At 25.1% G+C, this 19546-nt stretch overlaps 2 protein-coding genes across 6 annotated transcripts in view; one reads left to right on the forward strand and one right to left on the reverse strand.

Annotated features, from left to right (window-relative positions):
• Positions 1–2031, reverse strand: part of LOC117182300 — a 132191-nt gene extending 130160 nt beyond the window's left edge. The window contains exon 1 of one of the 2 annotated variants that reach the window (XM_033375439.1): positions 1636–2031. In XM_033375439.1, coding sequence (XP_033231330.1) covers positions 1636–1735 — 100 coding nt within the window. In that variant the 5' untranslated portion in view covers positions 1736–2031. The remainder of the gene's footprint in view (positions 1–1635) is intronic. The other variant, XM_033375438.1, reaches the window with a different exon arrangement.
• Positions 1917–16016, forward strand: LOC117182299 (MICOS complex subunit mic25a). 4 transcript variants are annotated; one of them, XM_033375436.1, is made up of 4 exons: positions 1917–2035; positions 2260–2760; positions 8923–8970; positions 15568–16016. In XM_033375436.1, the coding sequence occupies exons 2-4, from the start codon at positions 2346–2348 to the stop codon at positions 15735–15737; spliced, it is 633 nt and encodes a 210-aa protein (XP_033231327.1). In that variant the 5' UTR covers positions 1917–2035; positions 2260–2345; the 3' UTR covers positions 15738–16016. The 4 variants fall into 4 exon arrangements, with proteins under 4 accessions (XP_033231327.1, XP_033231326.1, XP_033231325.1 ...); XM_033375435.1 differs by lacking the exon at positions 1917–2035 and adding an exon at positions 2040–2132; XM_033375434.1 differs by lacking the exon at positions 1917–2035 and having other exon boundaries at positions 2140–2760.
• Positions 16017–19546: the final 3530 nt, after the last annotated feature.

Consider the following 19546-nt stretch of genomic DNA (forward strand, 5'->3'; position numbering starts at 1 on the left):
TTTTAGTATATAATTCAAGTATTGGGTTGAAAATTGGTCTTTTTTAGTTTAAAAGTCAACTATTTCGTTGAAAATTCATGTATTTTATTGAAACATGTTTTTTTGTATAAAATTAATCTTATTGGTTGTAAATAAAATTACTAGGTTGAATGTTAAACTTTTTGCTAAAAATTAATCTTTTTTACAATTCTTTATTCAATCAAAGATTAATTATTTTAGTTGTAAATTCATCACTTTAGATGAAAATTTGTTTATTTTTCTTTTTGTCTGGAAATTAATTTTTCAACTGAAAACTTAACTATTCATTTTATAGTTAAATGTTGACCTTTTATAGCATAAAATTCAATTATTGGGTTCAAAATTGGTGTTATGGTTTGAAAATTCAAGTGTTCTAGTAAAATATTGATCAATTTAGTTGAAAATTCATCTTTTTGGTTGAAAATAAAATTATTTTGTTGAATGTTAAATTCCTTGTTAACAATATATCTTTTTGATTTAAAATTCTTAGAGACAAAGATTCATAATTTTAGTTGGAAATCATGAAAGTATTGCAGTTAAATATTTATCATTTTAGTTTAAAATTCACTTTTCTCATTGAAAATAAACCACTTGGTTGAATATTAAAATCTTTTGTTAAACCATATTTTTATTTGTTTTAAATTCTTCTATTCGAGTTAAAGATTAATTATTTTCGTTGAAAGTGCATCACTGGTTAAAAATTTATTTGTTTTTTTTTTTTTTGGTAAAAAATTAATTTTCTTAACTAAAAATTAAATTATTCCATTTTTGTTTGAAAACTTTTTTTTATGTTTGAAGATCAACAATTTCTTTGAAAATTGATCCTTTTTAGTTGAAAATTCAACTATTTGGTTCAGAATTTATGTATTTTGTTGAAAAATCGTCCTTTTTGTAGAAAATTAATCTTTTGGGTTTAAAAATTAACTATTTGGTTAGAAATTCGTCTGTTTTGTTGAAAATGTAATATTTTTACTTCAAAAGTTAGGATTTTGAATTGGTTTCAATCTAATTTAATACAGTAGCCACAATAAATTTACCTAAATATGCACTGGATTTTAAGCATAAGATAAAATAAAAAATTGTGAAAATTATTATTGAATTTCGTTGACTTTAGAGAAAAATTCAGAATGGTCAGAGCTTTTTTCCAGGATTTGAGTACACACCCAAATTTTTTCAACTCTAAAAACAATTCTGTGATAAGAAAGAAAAGTTTTATCTTCAAATTTTCAGAATTTTAATTTTAAATAATTTAAAATAGTTTTTAGGATGCGTTTTCTTCCTACAAATATTTTGAATACCTACTTATAATAATTTATGCTTTAAATAAATATTTTTTTATGCAATTCAAGAAATTGTTCTTAACTTCATTGTTTAATTAGAAATTCATAATCCAGTATTAACATTTAACTGTGAAAATAAAAATAGACTGATTTTAGCGCAAGGACGAATTTTCGAGAAAAAAACTAACAATATCAGACAGTATGAACATAGATTCCAGTGTGTCAAAATCTCTGTTCATTCCACGCTATTTGAGCTGATGTTTCAATCTATGTCTCAGATACAAACCAAATATATAATTGAATTATTCCAGGATTAAAAATATAAAATAAAACTTACTGCCTCTTCGTTGACTAGCTGCGCCCTTTTTTTTCTTGTGAGCATTCTTTTTCGTTGAAGGCAGAGCTTTGGTTTTTATTTTCAACTTCCCTTGGGCCATTATTTTTTTGTACTTTTGTATCTTATTATTTTTATTATATACAAAAATCTAAAACGTCCTACCAAAATATCAATAATATAACCTCAAAAAATAGCCACCACACTACACACACGTGTCTTACATGCGTAACGTTGCGTTCGTCACTGTCGTTACATACATGATGTATGTTAAAACTTAAAACACTGTTTTTTTTGACATTCCATTTTTAAATGTCGTATTTACCAATCAATTCAGCGCCATTCTTTCATATATGTGTCTTGATTCGCCAAACTATCAAAAATGGTGCGATCCGTAAGAAAGGTAACTTAACCTAAAAGGAAATTCTTCACTCGGTCTCTTCTCTATGAAATTTTGTGTTTTGAGGCGCTAACCAAATGAATTTTTAACATGTATAGTAGTATGTATTATGATATTTATATAACTTCCTATTAACCGAAGTTTCCAAAAAATTTCCCTTTAGAATTTGGAGAACCTCCAAAAGCAGTTGGACATTGGTCAATAAAGTTTTTCTTCTGTCAAAATAGGTTACGTCCTATTTGATGAAGAAGAGAGGTTTCTAAAAAAAGTTGTTCAGTGACGGGAAGGGAAGGTAAAATTTGAAAATAAAAAAATGGGTGCTAGTCAAAGTGCGCATAAGCTAACAGTGACCAACGAGGATGAGGGTGAAGGTGTAATCCAGGTTTCCAATGCGATCGTACAGAGATTAAAGCAGGGTCTTCAAGAAACATCGAGTGTTCCTGAGGATGTAAGAGTTCCGAGTCAAAGTCAGAGGGTGAAACCGGTATCTCCCGAAGGAGGTGTAGCACCTCTTCCTCCGGGTGGTGGGCCGCCTAGTGGGTATCCATCATATTATTATCCAGAATATACTATATCTGCTATTCAAATGCAGAAGCAAAAGGAGGCCGAGCTCGACGAGCAGGATGAGTATTGGAAGAAACGTGTTCTTAATTTGGAGAAGAAACACGAGCAGATTAATAACATTCTGGAGTGCGAATACAAGAAGGCCGTTGCCGAGTTCACCGATGGTAAATTAATTTTTATTGATTATTCATCTTATTTTTCCTATACTGACAGGCCAGGGACTCTTATAGTTACAAAATTATTAGCAGTACGAACAGGGTGGCCGCTGGACCGGGAAACCTGGAAAACCGAAAATTTTATGAGACCGGGGAAAACCGGGAAAACGACAGTGAATTTATTTTTTTACTGGGAATTTTACAAAATCTTTCAAATAAAAATGTTATCCAACTTTGATTTCAACCGTTTTTTAAATAATTTAATTGTTAACTTATGAGTTATTATATCATTTAGTTTAGAATGCTTAATTCGAAAATCTTTCACTTCAAAAATGTTCCTTTTTAATTTTTAAGCATATACTTTAATTTAAAGAATTTTAAAATGCAGTTTTTAAGGTTAACAAAAATTATAAGTTTTTAAAATTGAAGATTTTTAAATAAAAAACCAGGTGGCCGCCGGACAGGGAAACCGGGAATTTTACGAATTGTCTGAAGAAAAAATTTCCAAAGTTCGATTTTAACAGTTTTTGAAATAATTAAAGTGCAGTTTTTAAGATTTAAACAATTAAAAATTTAAAGTATTTGAAGTTGAAATTTTTTGATAAAAACAGTTTAATTTCATCAACTGTAAATATAAATAAATAAATAATTTCTAAAATGGATCTTTACTCAATTGATTTGATCAAGCAATTCTAGATCCGTTCAAAATTTTAGAATTTCCAGATTGTAACTGTTTCAATTCGAAAGTCTTGAATGCACCTGAAGTTCCGAACTTTCAAATGAACGAAAAATGTTTCCACATTTCTATTTTCCCATAAATATTGGTCCACCTGTAACTTCAAATATGCATTATAATTCTTTTCCAATAATAAATTATTTCCACTGAAAATAAACAAACATTTCACACTTTTTTGGATTACAAAATCATCAGTAAAAAATTTTGTTCATTTGAACGTTCAGAACTTCAAGCACATAAGACTTGATAAGAATTGAAATTAATATATCATTTATTCCGATAATTTTATTTTTAAATAATAATTTTCCTGACTTAGCAATAATGTATTTTTAATTCAGAGTTTCAGGTCTTCCTTTATATTATTTTTTAAATAAAATTTAATAAATTTAATAACATATTATTTCTGTTCATTTTTTAGCCATTATAAAATGTGAAAGTGCGTTTTACTATTTTCAATTTGAAAATAAATTCATAATAATATAGTCATAATTAAAGGTTTTTATTAAATTCAAAATATTGTGAGTCTAAGTTATTTAATTTTTATCCCATTTAATTTGAAATTTCTTAATGTAGAAAAAAAATAAGTAGTTAATATTTAGCAATATTTCACTGTTCATTTAAGATGCGTAAATTGAAACCAAATATTTAAAAGAAAACAATTTTAAACTGAATTCTTTTACACAGAAAGCTTTGAATCTTTTGATTTTTGCAGAACTTTTAAACTTTGAGCGTTACAATTTTAATTTTTCTATTTAAAAATATTCAATTTATAAGTAAAATTGTTATATTTTGACGCATAAATAACAAATTAACACTTATTATTTTCAGAAAAAAAAATTGAGTAATTTTAAGAGATACATAGAAGTTTTGAAAAGATTCAAACTGGAAATGATAGCCTAATATAAAACAAAATGTAGATTATTGTAGATTTTAAACAAAAAAATTAGATTATTTTCAAGAATTGTGAAAGGCTTCAAAAGAATAAAAATATTTTCCTAAGATTCATAGAAAAAGTAAAAATAAGTTTTCATTTTTAAAAATTATTTTAAGAGAATATTTAAAAAAATTTTCAAAGATTAAAACAAAATTTTCAAAAAAGGTTCTAAAAGATTTTAAGAAAACTTTCTAAAATTTGCATGATAATTTTTAATATTTTTAAAACTCCTAAATATCTCTTAAAATTACTCATTTTTTTCTACAAATGTTCACTTGTAAATTGTACATCAAAATAAAAAAATTTCACTTACAAATTAAGCATTTTTCAAATACAAGAATTAAAATTCTAACGTTCAAAGTTTAAAGGCTCTTAAAAATTTTATCGATTCCAGGCTTTCTATATGTCAAGCTATTCAGTTAAAGATTCTTTACTTTTAATTATTTGGTTTCAATATACTTGTCTCAGATAAAAATTCAAATATTACTGAATATTCAATAATTAATCTTTTTTTTTAATTAAAAATTTCAAATTGAATAGGTTAAAAATTGAATATTTTAGACTGAAACAATATTTTAATTTTAATTAAAGACTTTAATTAAGAATATATTATTATGAAGTTATTTTTAAGTTGAAAATAGTTTATAAACTTTTAGTCACACGTTCACATTTGTTTAACCACTAAGACTTTCAAATTGAAACCGTTTCAGTTTTAACGTTCAAATCTGAAAATTCTTAAATTAAAATCAAATACATAAAAGGAAAAAATTTTGAATTTGAATTGTTTTACACAGAAAGATTTGATTCTTTAGATTTTTGAAGAACTTTTAAAAGTAATTTAAACTAAGTGTGTTAAAATTTTTTCAGAACTTTCAAACATATTTTAAAATTAATCGAAATTTTCCTACAATTTTTGAAAATCCTGCAAATATAAAAAAATCCTTAAAATATTCCTTGTTCTTCTTCGATAATTTTTGAAATCTCTTAAAATCTTCTTAAATTTTCTGTTACAATAATTTTTCAAATTGAAAAATAATTTTCAATTTTCCAAAGAATCTCACGACATTTTTTTATTCTTTCGAAGTCTTTTACAATTATTTAAAAAATTCTTAATTTTTTGTTGGAAATATGCAAAAATCTACATATTATTTTAAATTCGGCTGTAAGTATTTCAAATTATTTCAAGTTCTAAATTTAATTCGAATCTTTTTAAAACTTCTAAATAGCTCTTAAAATTACTCTAATATTTTTACAAATAATAATTTTCCTATTATTATTTATGAATTTAAATTCAATTTTTTTAATTTACAGGATTTTCTAAAAGTTATAGAAAAAATTGAATTCATTTTGAAATATATTTCAAATTTCCGAAAAAAAATCCAAAAATTATTTTGAATTTTGAAAAATTGTAAACCACTTCTAAATTTCTCAAGATTTTGAAATAAAATCTTAAAGCTTTTAAAGGTTTCCTAGAATATTTAAAATAAAAATAATTTAACTTTTAATTTAAGAACTGCTAAGTTAGAAAATTCTTTTTCAATTTTTAAATGGGTCTTACTTAAAATTACTTGAAATAATATAATTTTGAAAATTTTTAAAGAACATTGCTTGATTCTTTAATTTAGACTATTGAAAATGTTAACGTGGAACTCTATAATTTATAAAAATTATAAATTTTGCAGTTCATTTGCATTACCATTTTTGAATTGAAAAACTCTTAAACTTCAATTTTAAAAGATTGGAATTCAACTGTTCCACTTTGAATACTTTAATGTGTTGTTTATTGTTTATGACTTTATATCGAAAAATGTTTAGGATACAGTTTGATTTTTTAATTTTTATTGGCCGTGAAAAAAGTTTGCGGACCGGGAATTTTTTCTTCGATTAAAACGGCCACCCTGGTACAAAAACCCAGGGTGTCTTCTTGCCGGAAAAACCTGGAAGTCAGGGAAATTTTATATGCCTGGAAAAACTTGGAAATATCAGGAAATTTTTTTGAGAGTGTTATTTTTGTACCTGAAAATTTAATTTATATATTTTTAGCTGAAAGTTGAAGTATTTGATTGAAAATTAATCTTCTTTATTAAAAGTAATTTTGTATTAAAGTAAAATTTTCTTTGAGAATTCATCTTTGTTTTTAAATTCAAATTCAAGAACTCGGTTAAAATTTAAACTCTTTTTGTATACAATTAATTTTGTTGTTGCAGATTCATCATGTTAATTGGAAACTTGTTTTACCTTCTTTACTAAAAAATTAATCTTCATGGTGGAAAATTCAACTGTTTCAATTGTACAGACTCATCATTTTATTTAAAAATTCAACTATTCTATTTTAAGATTCATAATTTTAATTGAAAATTTAACTATTGCGTAGAATTTTTTTTTGTTAGCAATTTTTATTTCCAGCTACTTAACTATTCCCGTTGAAAATTGAATTATTTTGTTGACAAATCTTTTTTTTTTTGTAATTAATTTTCTTCTCTGAAAATAAAACTATTCCAGTTAAATAATCTATCATTTTAGTTTAAAATTGATCTTTTTGGCTAAATATTATTTTTTTAACCGAAAATTTAACTACATTCCATTTTTGGTTCAAAATTTATCCTTGTTAGTTGGAAATTTATGTATTTTGTTGAAAATATATTTTTTTATTAAGAAAATCTTGATGGTTGAAAATTTAAGGGTTTCAATTGCAGACTCATAATTTTAGTTAAAAATTTAATTATTTTGTTAAACGTTCAAATATGCCTGTTGAAGATTCATCATTTCAATTGAAAATTCATTACTTTGATTAAAATAGGACTATTTTTGGAAAATAAGTTGTTTTTGTTTGTTGAAAATGTCATTATTCCAGTTTGGTCGTAAATTTATATTTTTTTAAATAAAAATTCAACAACTTGGTTGAAAATTCATCTCTTTGTGGATAAAAGTAACCTCCTTGGAAATTCCAGGGCATTTTTTTCAGGATTTGAGTGGATAACCTGCTTAAGATAGATCTACTTTTTTAGGGTGACCAGAAGTCCTGATTTATCAGGACATGTCCTGTTTTAGTATCTATGTGTCGATTGTATGACATTTTGTGCTTTGTCTTGATTTTTAATACCCGAAAACCAAAATTAGCGATTTTTATTCAGGGTGTGTATTCACCTATAAAACCTGAAATTGTCAGATAATTTTTATATACCTGGAAAAACATAGAAATGTTAGGATATTTTGTTTAAAATTAGTAAAAGTAGATTTCTATTGCTAGATTTCATCATTTAGTTGACAATTTATATTTTTTTTTCTTGTTGGAAATTAATTTTTAAAATTAAAGTTTAACTATTTTATTTTTGGTTTAAAATTGATCCTTTTTATTGGACATTTTAACTGTTTGATTGAAAATTCGTGTATTTTGTTGATATATAATCGTCTTGGTTGTAAATTAATTTTTTTCTTGAAAAATTCAACAGTTTGATTGACATTTCTTTTATTTTATCTGTCAAATCTTTCTGAATTAAAAATTTGTACTTTTTCGTTCAATTTTAATGTTTTTGATTTCAAATTTTAATCATTTTTGGTTGAAAATTCTATTACTTTGTTGAAAGTCAAACTCTTTTGTTGACTATTCAATTCTTTGGTTGAAGATTCGTCATTTTTATAGAAAATTAATCTCTTTGGCTTGATAAACTCAACTGTTATGTTAAAAATTCTTTTTTTTTGTCGCAAATTAAATTTTTTATTAAAAATTTAACTTAAATATTCCATCAATTTAGTCGAAATTTTATTTATTTTGTTGAAATTCGTATATTTTGGTAGAAAATTAATCTTCTTGCTTTCTTCTTTGATTTAAAAAAACATTCCTGTTAAAGATCCATCATTTTAGTTGAAAGTTAACCTTTTTGGTATAAAATTCCACTATTTCAGTTGAAGATTCATCATTTTACTTGGAAATTAATCACTGTGATTGAAAATTTAACTATTTTGTTTAAAATTAATTTTTTTTTATTGAACTTTAAACTATTGAATTTTTGGTCTAAAATTGATCTTTTTTAGTTAAACATTTAAATATTTGGTTCAAAATTCATTTGGTTCTTTTGTTAAAAATTTAATGTCTTGTTGACAATTCATGTATTTTGTTAAAAATTCATCTTTTTGGTAGAAAATTAATCTCACTGGCTACAAATTAATTTTTTTGGTTGAACATTAATTTCTTTGTTTGAAAATTTAACCTGAAAGAAAAATTTATAACATTCAGGGAAAATAAAAAACGGGGCAAGAAAAAATCATCGATGAAAATTAGGGAATTCCTGTTTTTTAAATAACGCGCCTTTAGTTAAATTGTCTTAGATGTAGGGAAATTAGATGTTGAAGAGAAGGAGAAGTGGGATAATGTCCTGAATTTTCGATCAAGCTATCTTGTCACCCTAAGGTTTTTTAATTTTTAATTTTGGACTTCAGGTTCTAATTTTTCAATCCCAATAGCGTAGAATAATAATCTAAAAAATATTATTTCTTTTAGATCCAACTCACGCTCCGGAGTCTAAATCAGTCTTAAGTCCGCCTATTTGTAAGACATAAAAACAAATTTGATGCTCTTAGATTTGTGTAAACCCGTGTAAAAATTGCGGATACTTCCCTTTCTTAGTTTGTTATTAATCCAATCTTACGATCATTTTTTGGAATTTTACCCATAGATATTTATCCTCATAATAAATAACGATTTACTAATTAACAATATTCAATTAAAATATTTATTAACAATTAATGATCCACTAACGGCATTCTGTGTGAAATTTTCTTCAATCAGTTGAGTGTAAATTTTGATTTTTGGAATTCCACCAAATGCCAATTGATCCCCTTTAGTCAATTTAAAAGAATTTAAATAAAAACGGAGTGTCTACCTGTCTGTGAAAACCGGGCATTGATGTCCACAATTTTTTTAATATATTTGGAATTTTAAAATCCTGTGTACGTTCAAAATCGTAAGCTAGAATTGATCTGAAATTGTAAATATATTTTTTTTGTAATTAAAAAGAGGAAGATATCACTTTTAAAGTCAGAATATAAGACTGTAATTGTGATTTGGAACATTTTCTAAAAGAATTATTATAGTTCTGACTTTGAACAGGGAATTTTTGAAAAGAATCAAAACTTTCAGTTGGTTCAGGAAATTATCCAAAAGAATTAAAATTCTTAGTTGTACCTGATTTTAAAAAATAAATATAACAAATAAAAGTCTGACTTGGAAGAGTGTATTTTCGAAAAAAATTATAATTTTGTGTTTGAACGGGATATTTTCCGAATTAATGTATTTAATTCTGTATTGAATCATAGAATTTTCGAACCAAAATTATCATTTAGATCTGAAAAAAAGTAACTTGCTAAAACAATTATAATTCTGACTTGAAAGAGGAAATTTCTCAGAAGAATTGTAATTTCGACTTAGAACAAAGAATATTCCAAAAGAATAAAAAATTTTACTTGGAACGGGCAATTTTCGAACAAAAATTATTATTCTGATTTGGGACAGAGAATTTTCGAAAATAAATATAATTCTGACACTAAACACAGAGTTTTCGAAAAGAATTAAAAATCTGAGATAGGATATTAGAATTTGAAAAAGAAGCTCGGAAAAATAACAAATTTACCAGCAATTTTAAATCGTCTGGTAGACACTCTGAGGAAATATCCTGGCATTCGATTGTTCCTAACTCCAAATTAATTAACTTCCCTTCCTGTCCATTGCTTGAAAAAACGATATCATTTTCGTGTTTCCCTTTTAATTTTGGAAAATCGACTAAGCCTTTTTTTTAATCTTTGATGGAGATTCAATTTGTATTTTTCGAATATCAAACTATTAGATTACAGCTTTTTACTATTTTAGAAACTAAGTTTAGTATTAAAATGTCTTAAACAATAAAAGACAAAACTGATATTTTTTAAACTATAAAACCTTGGCAAACATTTTTAAATCTCTGAAGAATCTACGTATTTAAGAATAAAAAAATGATTAAATTAAGAATAAAAAATGTTAATTCTTAGTGTGAAATTAATACAAATTTGTAGAATAAGTTTTAAGTCCATAGGTCTCTGAATATCATTGTGCAATATATAAATTTTGGATCCTCACCATTTCCAGATTTATCTTTAATTTCTTGAAGTAAGTTATGGTTTTTCGTTCGTAATTTAACAGAAAAATCAGATACTAACCTGATGAAGAAACTTTTTTACACCAAACATTGGTGTTTTAAAACGAAGATCATTAGAATTTTAACAAGATTTAGAATATTTCAGCAATTGAAAAATTAATTAATTAAATTTGAAGAATTTTAGGTTGTGTTGTTTTTTTACGCGAAAAATTGGTCTTTTAAAATAAAAATAGAATCCGAAGAAGCTTTATAAATTTGAATCCTGTGAAATTATTAGATTTCACAGGATATTCACAACTTATCAAGAACTTTAGGTTTAGTTTTGTGTGTTTCACATGAGACTTGTGTTTTTGAATTAAAAGCATTAGATTAATGATCTTTGTTTAAAATAATAAAACTTACAAGCGTGAAGAATTTCGGAATGTGTTAGTGTTTTCAGTGGAATAAAATTTGTATTCAAAAATAATTATATTTCACATAAGCTTAACTATTTCAACAGTTTTAGGTTACGTTGAAGTTATGATATTAAGTTTGGCCAATTATCAAAAATAATTTCCTTGGTTTTCTTTTACATTATATTATTTAATAGATACTATGAAATAGAAAAATTTAGTATTAATAATTATTTAATATTAGTTTTGTTAATAAAAAGTACATCATTTATACAAAATTAATCAATTTGATTATTCAAATCTTAGCATAAAAACAAAATAAATTAAAAAACTGTACAGATAAATTATTATTATATTTATAATTGCAGAACAATCAAAATTTAAGTTTTTCATTTTTAATCTTGAAAATTCGAATTCTCAAGTAAGAAGTCTAATGAAAAAAAAATTGATTTAAAAATAAGGCGCGTGGGCCAGGATTTAAAAATTTTAAATGATTAAAATATTACTTTTTATTGTTTACAATTATGTCAGAATAATAATTTAAAATTGCATGCAATTTTAATATACTATGACCTAACGTTTGCATTTTCATTTGTTGTATTTGTAAAAATCTTAACTTAATGAATATCAATAGAAAATACTAATTAAAAATGTACTCTTTATATTTTTACAACAATATTTCACAAATTTTCTTAGAATTAAAAAATAAAAATCTTAGGAATTATTTTAAATTCTTAAAAATACCGTTTTTTATAACATCACTACAGGTTATTATGGTGTTTAAAAGTTTAATAATGTATGATTAATATTCGTATACATTTATGGTAATTGATAATTATTATAATGTTATCCAACTATAATTAATTTCATTTAAAAATAATTCAAATGTAGATGTGCTTTTTTAAAAGGATATATAGTTCAGAGCTACCCTTGGGTCCAGAATTATTACTTTTTAAATATTACCTTGAAAGGGAAATGACTTAATATTGTAATAATAATACCCCCATAATTCTGTTTATAGGGTCCCAAAAAAACCCCATAAGTGAAAAATTGGGTTTTGTGAGCTTTTAGCTTCAATGATGATTTTTGTGGTTTTTTAATAACAAATTATTTCTAATAAATAATATACTACTTTCTACTGATAGATGTTTACATACATTTCCTAAACAATTTATTATTTTTTTTAGGAATTATCTCTTAGAATTGAGTTAGAAAGTCCCGTTCTTTTCGAATTTTTCAACAGCTTTTCATTCAGAGCCAGGCTAGTCAATTGAAGTTAACAGAACTCATTGTTGAAACAATTTATTATGATTTATAATAATATTATCTTAGTATAATCCAATACAGTTGCAGTTTTTCTCTCTAAATTTCCACTTTTCAATTAAGAGTGAGTTATTAATTAATTCAAGCTGACAAAAATAATTTTTTAAACAATGTACTTGTATTTTTAATAATATTTTCCATGAATAATGCTATAAAGTTGCGGTTTTTTTCTGAAATATTCAATTTTTGTCCCTTTTTATTTACAGCGAGGTAAAAATTAATGAAATTTAACCAATACAATTCTTTTAATAGATTATTATTGTTGATAACGATTTTCGTTTAAATAATTGCTAGAAATTTGCGTTTTTTTTCGTTTTTCACGCTTTGAAAACTTTTTCTCTTGTGAGGTATTATTTAATGCAAGTTACCATAATTTTTTAAAGAATTTATTATTGTGAATAACTATCTTCTCTTAGTTGATTGCTAGAAATTTGTGGGGTTTTCTGAAAATTTTAACTTTACTTTGGCTTTTTAGTTCTGAAAAAATAATAAATAAATAACAGAGGGAGTAATTTTTTAAGCAATCTTTTTAATTTTTGTAAATAAGTATATTTTTCTGAAATAAAACAGATATTTGAAAGTCTTTAAATGTTTTGTTTGAAGCATGTTAAATGTAAATTATCCTTGGAGTAGTAACTGAGAGTCTTTTCCTTTAAACTACTATAAATATCAGTATTTATTATTTTTTCATAATTATAAATTCAAAGAAAAGCTGAAAATTTCAGAAAAACCCGCAACTTTCTTGAATTACTCTAAGAGAAGACAGTTATAAACAATAATAAGTTTTATAAGCGATTATGTATATTAAATTACATTAATTATCTCACTAAGTAAAAAATGGGCAAAAAGACAAAAATGGTTTAAAAAATCGGAAATGTCTAGCATTAATATAGGAGAAGATGGATATGAACAATAATAATTTATTTAAAAATTTTATTTTTTATTGCATTAATTATTTACATTGCTCTCAGTGAAAAGTGGACAAAAAGTTGAACATTTCAGAAATAAACCACCACTTTTTAACTCTATAGAAACAGAATATTATTCGAAATAATAATAAATTCTTTTAAACAATTACGTTTGATAACTTGAATTCATAATTACCTCACTCTAATTTAAAATTATACCAAAAGTGAAAAATTTGATTAAAAAACTGCATTTTTCTAGCATGATTCTAAGAGAATATATCTATAAATAATCATAAATTGTTTAAACAATTATTTCTGTTAAATTTAATTGATTATTTCCTCAATCTAGTCTAATTAACTTAAGCATCTAATTATCATTAGAAAGTAGTATTTCATTTATTACAACAATTTGTATTTGAAAAAACCTCAAAAGATGATAATTAGCGCAAAAAAACTCGCAAAACTCAGTTTTTCACTTACGGGAGTCTTCGGGACCCTATAAAACAGACTGGTGTGGGTGATATTTATAAAGTAATAATTCCTTTGAGTTTTACATCTAATTATGAAAAGAAATTTTGAGTGACAACTCGATTGACCTAATATTGGCGATTCTAAATAAAATGTACAAAAACATCTTTTTTCTGATGGGAAATAAATGAGGCTTACGGAACCTCTAAATGTTTTTTTTTCAAACGAAAAGCTTGAATTTTAATTCTTCTTTTTTTGTCTTTTCTTTTAAAACAGTAATTTGATCGAAATGCGAAGAGTAATTGAAATTGTTTAGCCTATTATGAGTTTAGAGTTTTTATTGCCTCGTTTAGAAAAAATCTTGCTGCTAAATTTTTTTTATTCGTCAAGATATCATTTATCTTTTGTTTATTACAGAATAAATAAAGATATTTCAAGGCACTTTTTGTTGAGGTGTTCAACTTAGAAATGATAAAAATTATTAGTTTAAAATTTCGATGTTAATTCAGTTTCAGAATTGGAATAAGCCATGGCCATACAAGGGGATTTTTCGAGGGGTTGACCACTCGGTTTTTGAGTGTACAACAGATTTCATATGAAGATTTCACAGCAGTTTCACAAACATTTTAAAACTTTAAAGATTTAAAGGATTTCAAAGATTCCAACATTGGCACAGTACACCAGATTTCAAAGATTTCAAAACATTTAAAAGATGTTTAATGATTTCAAAAGGTTTCAACAAATTTGAGAAGATTTGAAAGGATTTCAATAATTTCAAACGAACAGATAAGATTACACGAACAAAGATTAAAGAAACATTTCAAAAATATTTCAAAGATTTTATAAAGATTTAAAAAAATTTCACAAAGTTTTCGTAGATTTGAAAGGTTTCAAGGACTTGAAAGATTTCAATAAGGGTACAGCACAACAGATTTTAAATATTTAAAAACATTTTAAATATTTTAAAGGATATCAACATTTTTTATAAGATTTCAAAAGATTTAACAAATATTTCAAATATTCCAGTGATTTTAAACGGTTACAACAAATCACTGGAAAATTTCACAAATATTTCAAATTTTCCAGTGATTTTAAACGAATACAAAAGATTAAAGAAAGAGTTCACAAAGATTTCAAGAATTTTAAAGATTTTACAAAAGCTTTGAAAAATGTCAAAAATTGCCTCAAAGATTTCATCGAAATTTCAAGCTTTCACTAAGGTTTGTAATACTTCACAAAGATTTCACAAAGATTTCACAAAGATTTCAATGATTTAAAACACATTACAAAGATTTAAAAATATTCCTAAAGATTTCACAAAGACGACTCATGTTCGCAAAAAATTAAGAATTTGTTTATTTACGATTCGGCATTCTTTAGACATTTCTGGCCAATAAAAAGTGAAATGGCTCATTTTTTAAATGTATGACAAACGTTTATTTCATTGTTTGGTGTAAAAAACGGAGACCTGGAAAATTTTAAATTCTTGACCTGGAAAACCTGGAAATGACCTTGACCTGTGTTTCTAAAAATCGCTAGACACCCTGTAGGTGTATTGTTTCTTCATCAGGAATTCTCGAAAATCGCTGTAGACGTGCTAATCAAGACCTAATTATCTCGAGCGTTAATTTTAATTTTTAATAATGATTATCATAGTTAATTTAGACTTTTAATAACGTATCAACCTAATGAGACTCATTTTTTGATAAAAATGCAGTTGTACAGTTTCTTCATCACGATGACAGAACAATGATAAAAAAAACTCAGAACCATAATAAGTATTTGTTTGAAATTATTTGTGCTCTAAGTTTAAAAGTTTTTTTATTCCATGTACTAATAATTTGTTTGACTCCCTATCGTTTCAAAAATCTATACCTTAAGTTTGTGATTTTTCACAAATATTTTTTTCTTTTTTTTTCTACAGATAAGAGTGGATGCGGTAATGTTCTGACACCTTGCATCGAGAATAGCAAGAAGATAGCCAAATGCTATGAAGATCATCCCAAACAGGCTTTGCAATGTGCTCCTCTGGTTGAAGAATTTTCAACCTGTGTGGATCAGTGCCGTATGCGGATTCTCGCTGGTCGGTGCTAATAGATCATGATTTTGAATTTAGTTCTTCTTATGCCATTATATATTCCTTCACTGAAAATCGCTTCGAAATTGATAAAATCTCAATTTTCTCTGATGAAAATTGAACTGAAATAATATAATTATTTCGTCCAAACTTTCAGTGAACGAATATTAAATTCACTGAATACGACGTTCGGGAATTTGTAATAAAGTTTTAAATTGTTACAAATCTACTGCTTATACATATTTATCTCCCGACTGATGAGTCTTGTAAATGATAGAAATAAAGCAGATATATCGTTTATCGTTTTAGAAATTTTTTAAATTCAAATGAGTACATTATCAGTTTGAAGAAAAAAAGCTCTTTCCAGTTACGTTTTAAACTAGCTAAAATAGCGCGAAAGATGCGCTTAGCTCACGTTTTTAATTTTAAACAAATTGCAAAGTAAATTAATTTTGAATCAAATATTTAAATTTTGCACTAAAATTATCAATTTTTAGCAAAAAATGGAATAGTTAAGCTTTTAGTTAAGAAAGTTAATTTTCAACAAAAAATAACGGATTTTCAAGAAAAAAAAGTTCAATTTTCAACAAAAGTGATAATTTTTCAACTAAAATGATGAATCTTCAACTGGAATAGTTAAATTTTTAACCAAAAAGCTGAGTTTTCAAGTAAAACAATGAATCTTCAACTGAAATAGTTGAATTTCCAAGAACAAAAAATTAATTTTCACTAAAAAAATGTGTCAACCAGAACCTAAATAATCAAAATTTTAGTCAAAAAATGAATGTTCAATCAAAGAGATGAATTTGTATTTTTTTTTTTTTTTTTTTTTTTTTTAAGAACAAGATAATTTTAAACCAAAGCATAAATAAATTTTCAACAAAAAAATGCCTTTCTACAAACAAAAAAGAAAGGAATTTTCAATCAAATAATAGCTCATTCTCAACGAAATAGTTGACTTTCAATTAAAAAAGACATTTTCATCCAAATTGTTAAATTTTCAACGAGATAATTTTTCAACTAAAAATTTTTCATCAACTGGAATAGGCAATTTTATACCAAAAAGATGAATTTTCCACCATAAACATTAATTTTCCACAAAAAGGACAATTTTTTCAGAAAGTTCATAAATTTTCAAACAACCAGTTTAATTTCTAAACGAAAAATATCAAATTTTAACCAAATATTTGAATTTGCATAAAAAAAAGATACATTTTCAACCAAAAATATAAAGGCTGCATTTTCTGTTAAAAATCTAATTACTAACAATAACAAAATCGGATTTTAAACAAAACAGTTTAATTTTCTATTAAAATTAATCTTCAACCAAAAAACCGAAAAGAAGAATTTTTAAACAAGAAGATTAACTGGCAAAGAAAAATATAATTCTCTACCAAAAAAGATATATTTTTTAATAAAATATGTGGTTTCTCGACGAAATAGTTGAATTTTCAATAACAAAAAGACATGTTTTCATCCAAATTGTTGAATTTTGAATTAGAAAAGATCTTTTTTCAACCAAAATGGACAGTTCAATTTTCACTTAAAGGAATTAATTTTCCATTAAACTGATGAATTTTTCAACTAAAGTTATGAATCTGCGACTGCAATGGTTGAATTTTATACTAAAAAGATGAATTTTCAACCATCAAGATTAATTTTCTACAAAATAAGACGAATTTGTCACAAAGAATATACATTTTCTAATAAATAGTTGAATTTCTTAATAAGAAATATCAGTTTTTAACCAAATAGTTCAATCGTCATCCAAAGAAGATGAATTTTAAACCAAAAGTAGAATAGTTTAAATTTCTGTTAAGAATCAGGTCATTCTTAATTAAGAAAAAATGTATTTTCAGCGAAATAGTTAAATTTTCTACTGGAATAGTTAGATTTTTAGTTAGAAAAATTTATTTTGAACAAATTAGTTAAATTTTCAACCAAAACTAAAATTTATCCAAGATTCGGAAGAGAGAACTTCCAAATCTTGACTTGGAACAGGGATTCTTTTAAATTCCTTTCTTGTAAATTCAAATTATAATTCTTTAAAAATATTCCCCTTTCATGTAAAAATTCCCGATAATTTTGCGGTCATTAAAGTTCCCGATACCTTGCTGATCAATTTTAAATATGTTGAAATTTAGAAATTAATCAACTTCTTCAGTTTTCAGTGTTTATAGTTTAAAATCGTAAACTTTTTAACATATTTTTGAATGATTTGCAATTGAAGCTCCTCCAGTTTTTAATTCTTTAATTTAAAATGATGTTTTTAATGTTCAAAATCTATAAATAAAAATTCTTAAATTTTGCTAATTTTTAATATCCAAAGTGAAGTTTTCAATTCTGAATCTTTAATATTAAAGATGTTTCTTATTAAATCATAAAAATTACAGCTTTATTAATAGTTAAACATTAAATTTGCACAATTTTTAATTGTCAAATCAAAACTCTTCAATTTTATAAATGTATAAATATATTTTCTTGAATTTTTATGATTTTTAACATCAAAAGTCAAGTTTTCAATTCTCAATTTTTCAAGTTGATGAAATTTCAAATGTTAATCATCAAAATTACAGCTTTTTGAAGTGTAAAACTTAATTTAAAAATGTTGATTTTAAAGATTTGCAAAAAACCCTTAAATTTAAAAATGTACAAATACAATTTCTTAAATATAGATGACTTTAAAGATCAAAATTCAAGTTTGCAATTCTAAATCTTCCAATTTAAACAAATTTCAAATGTAAATCATCAAAATTACAGAATTTTAAATTTAAAACCTTAAAATTTGCTTAATTTTGATTGCAAATTGTCAAAATTATAAACTTAAATTGTTTAATTAAAAATTCCTCAATTTTAATAATTTGCAGTTGAAATTTTTTTTAATTTTAGAGATGTATAAGTCAAGTTTTCAATTCTCAATCTTTCAAATCAAAGAATGTCGAAAATAAATCATTAAAATTACAAAATATTGAATTGTAAATTATTAAAATTATTAAAATTCTAATTTTCAACAGGTACAATTTAAAGTTCTGCAATTTAAAATTCTTGAATTTAAAAAATATAGAATTACACATTAGTCAATTTTTAAGGCTTATATTTTAAAAAGATGTAATTTAGAAGTTTTTTTTTTAATAGTTCAAAGGGGGAGGGTTGGTAAGGCCGGTTTTTGGCCTAATTTATTTTTGGACCAAAAAATCTGAAAAAATCTTGGTAGTATCTTATAAGTATCCCGAGTCGATTGCACGCTAAACGGACTACCCTCCACCCCCCAGCCACCCCTACAAATATAGGAAACACCACTACCCACCAACTGTATTTTCGAGAGATTTGACACTCTTAAACATGTATTCTGAGGTTAGCTCGGGTTTACTATGGTTTTCGGGGTCGCGGAATACAAATATGGCTTCCTTTGACTTTTATCGCCTCAGGTTCAAGGTCATTGGAAGGTCAAATCGAGAGAAAACGGTAAAAAAATCCAAAAAAATACGTTATAGGTTTTTGGAGTCGCTAATTACGAATCTGGAATCCGTTGAACTCTATCGCTTCAGGTTCAAGGTCATTTGAAGGTCAAATCGAAAGCCTATAGCTTTTTCAGCGTTTTCTCTCGATTTGACCTTCCCATGACCTTGAACCTGACGCGATAAAGGTCAGCGGACACCAGGTTCATAATCAGCGACCCCAAAAACCTATAACATATTTTTTTTAAATTTTTTACCGGTTTTTGTCGATTTGACCTTCAAATGACCTTGAACCTGAAGCGATAGAGTTCAACGGATGCCAGATTCGTAATTAGCGACTCCAAAAACCTATAACGTATTTTTTTGAA

This window comes from Belonocnema kinseyi, chromosome 10 (assembly GCF_010883055.1).
Source record: "Belonocnema kinseyi isolate 2016_QV_RU_SX_M_011 chromosome 10, B_treatae_v1, whole genome shotgun sequence".
In the NCBI taxonomy this organism is placed as follows: Eukaryota; Metazoa; Arthropoda; class Insecta; order Hymenoptera; family Cynipidae; genus Belonocnema; species Belonocnema kinseyi.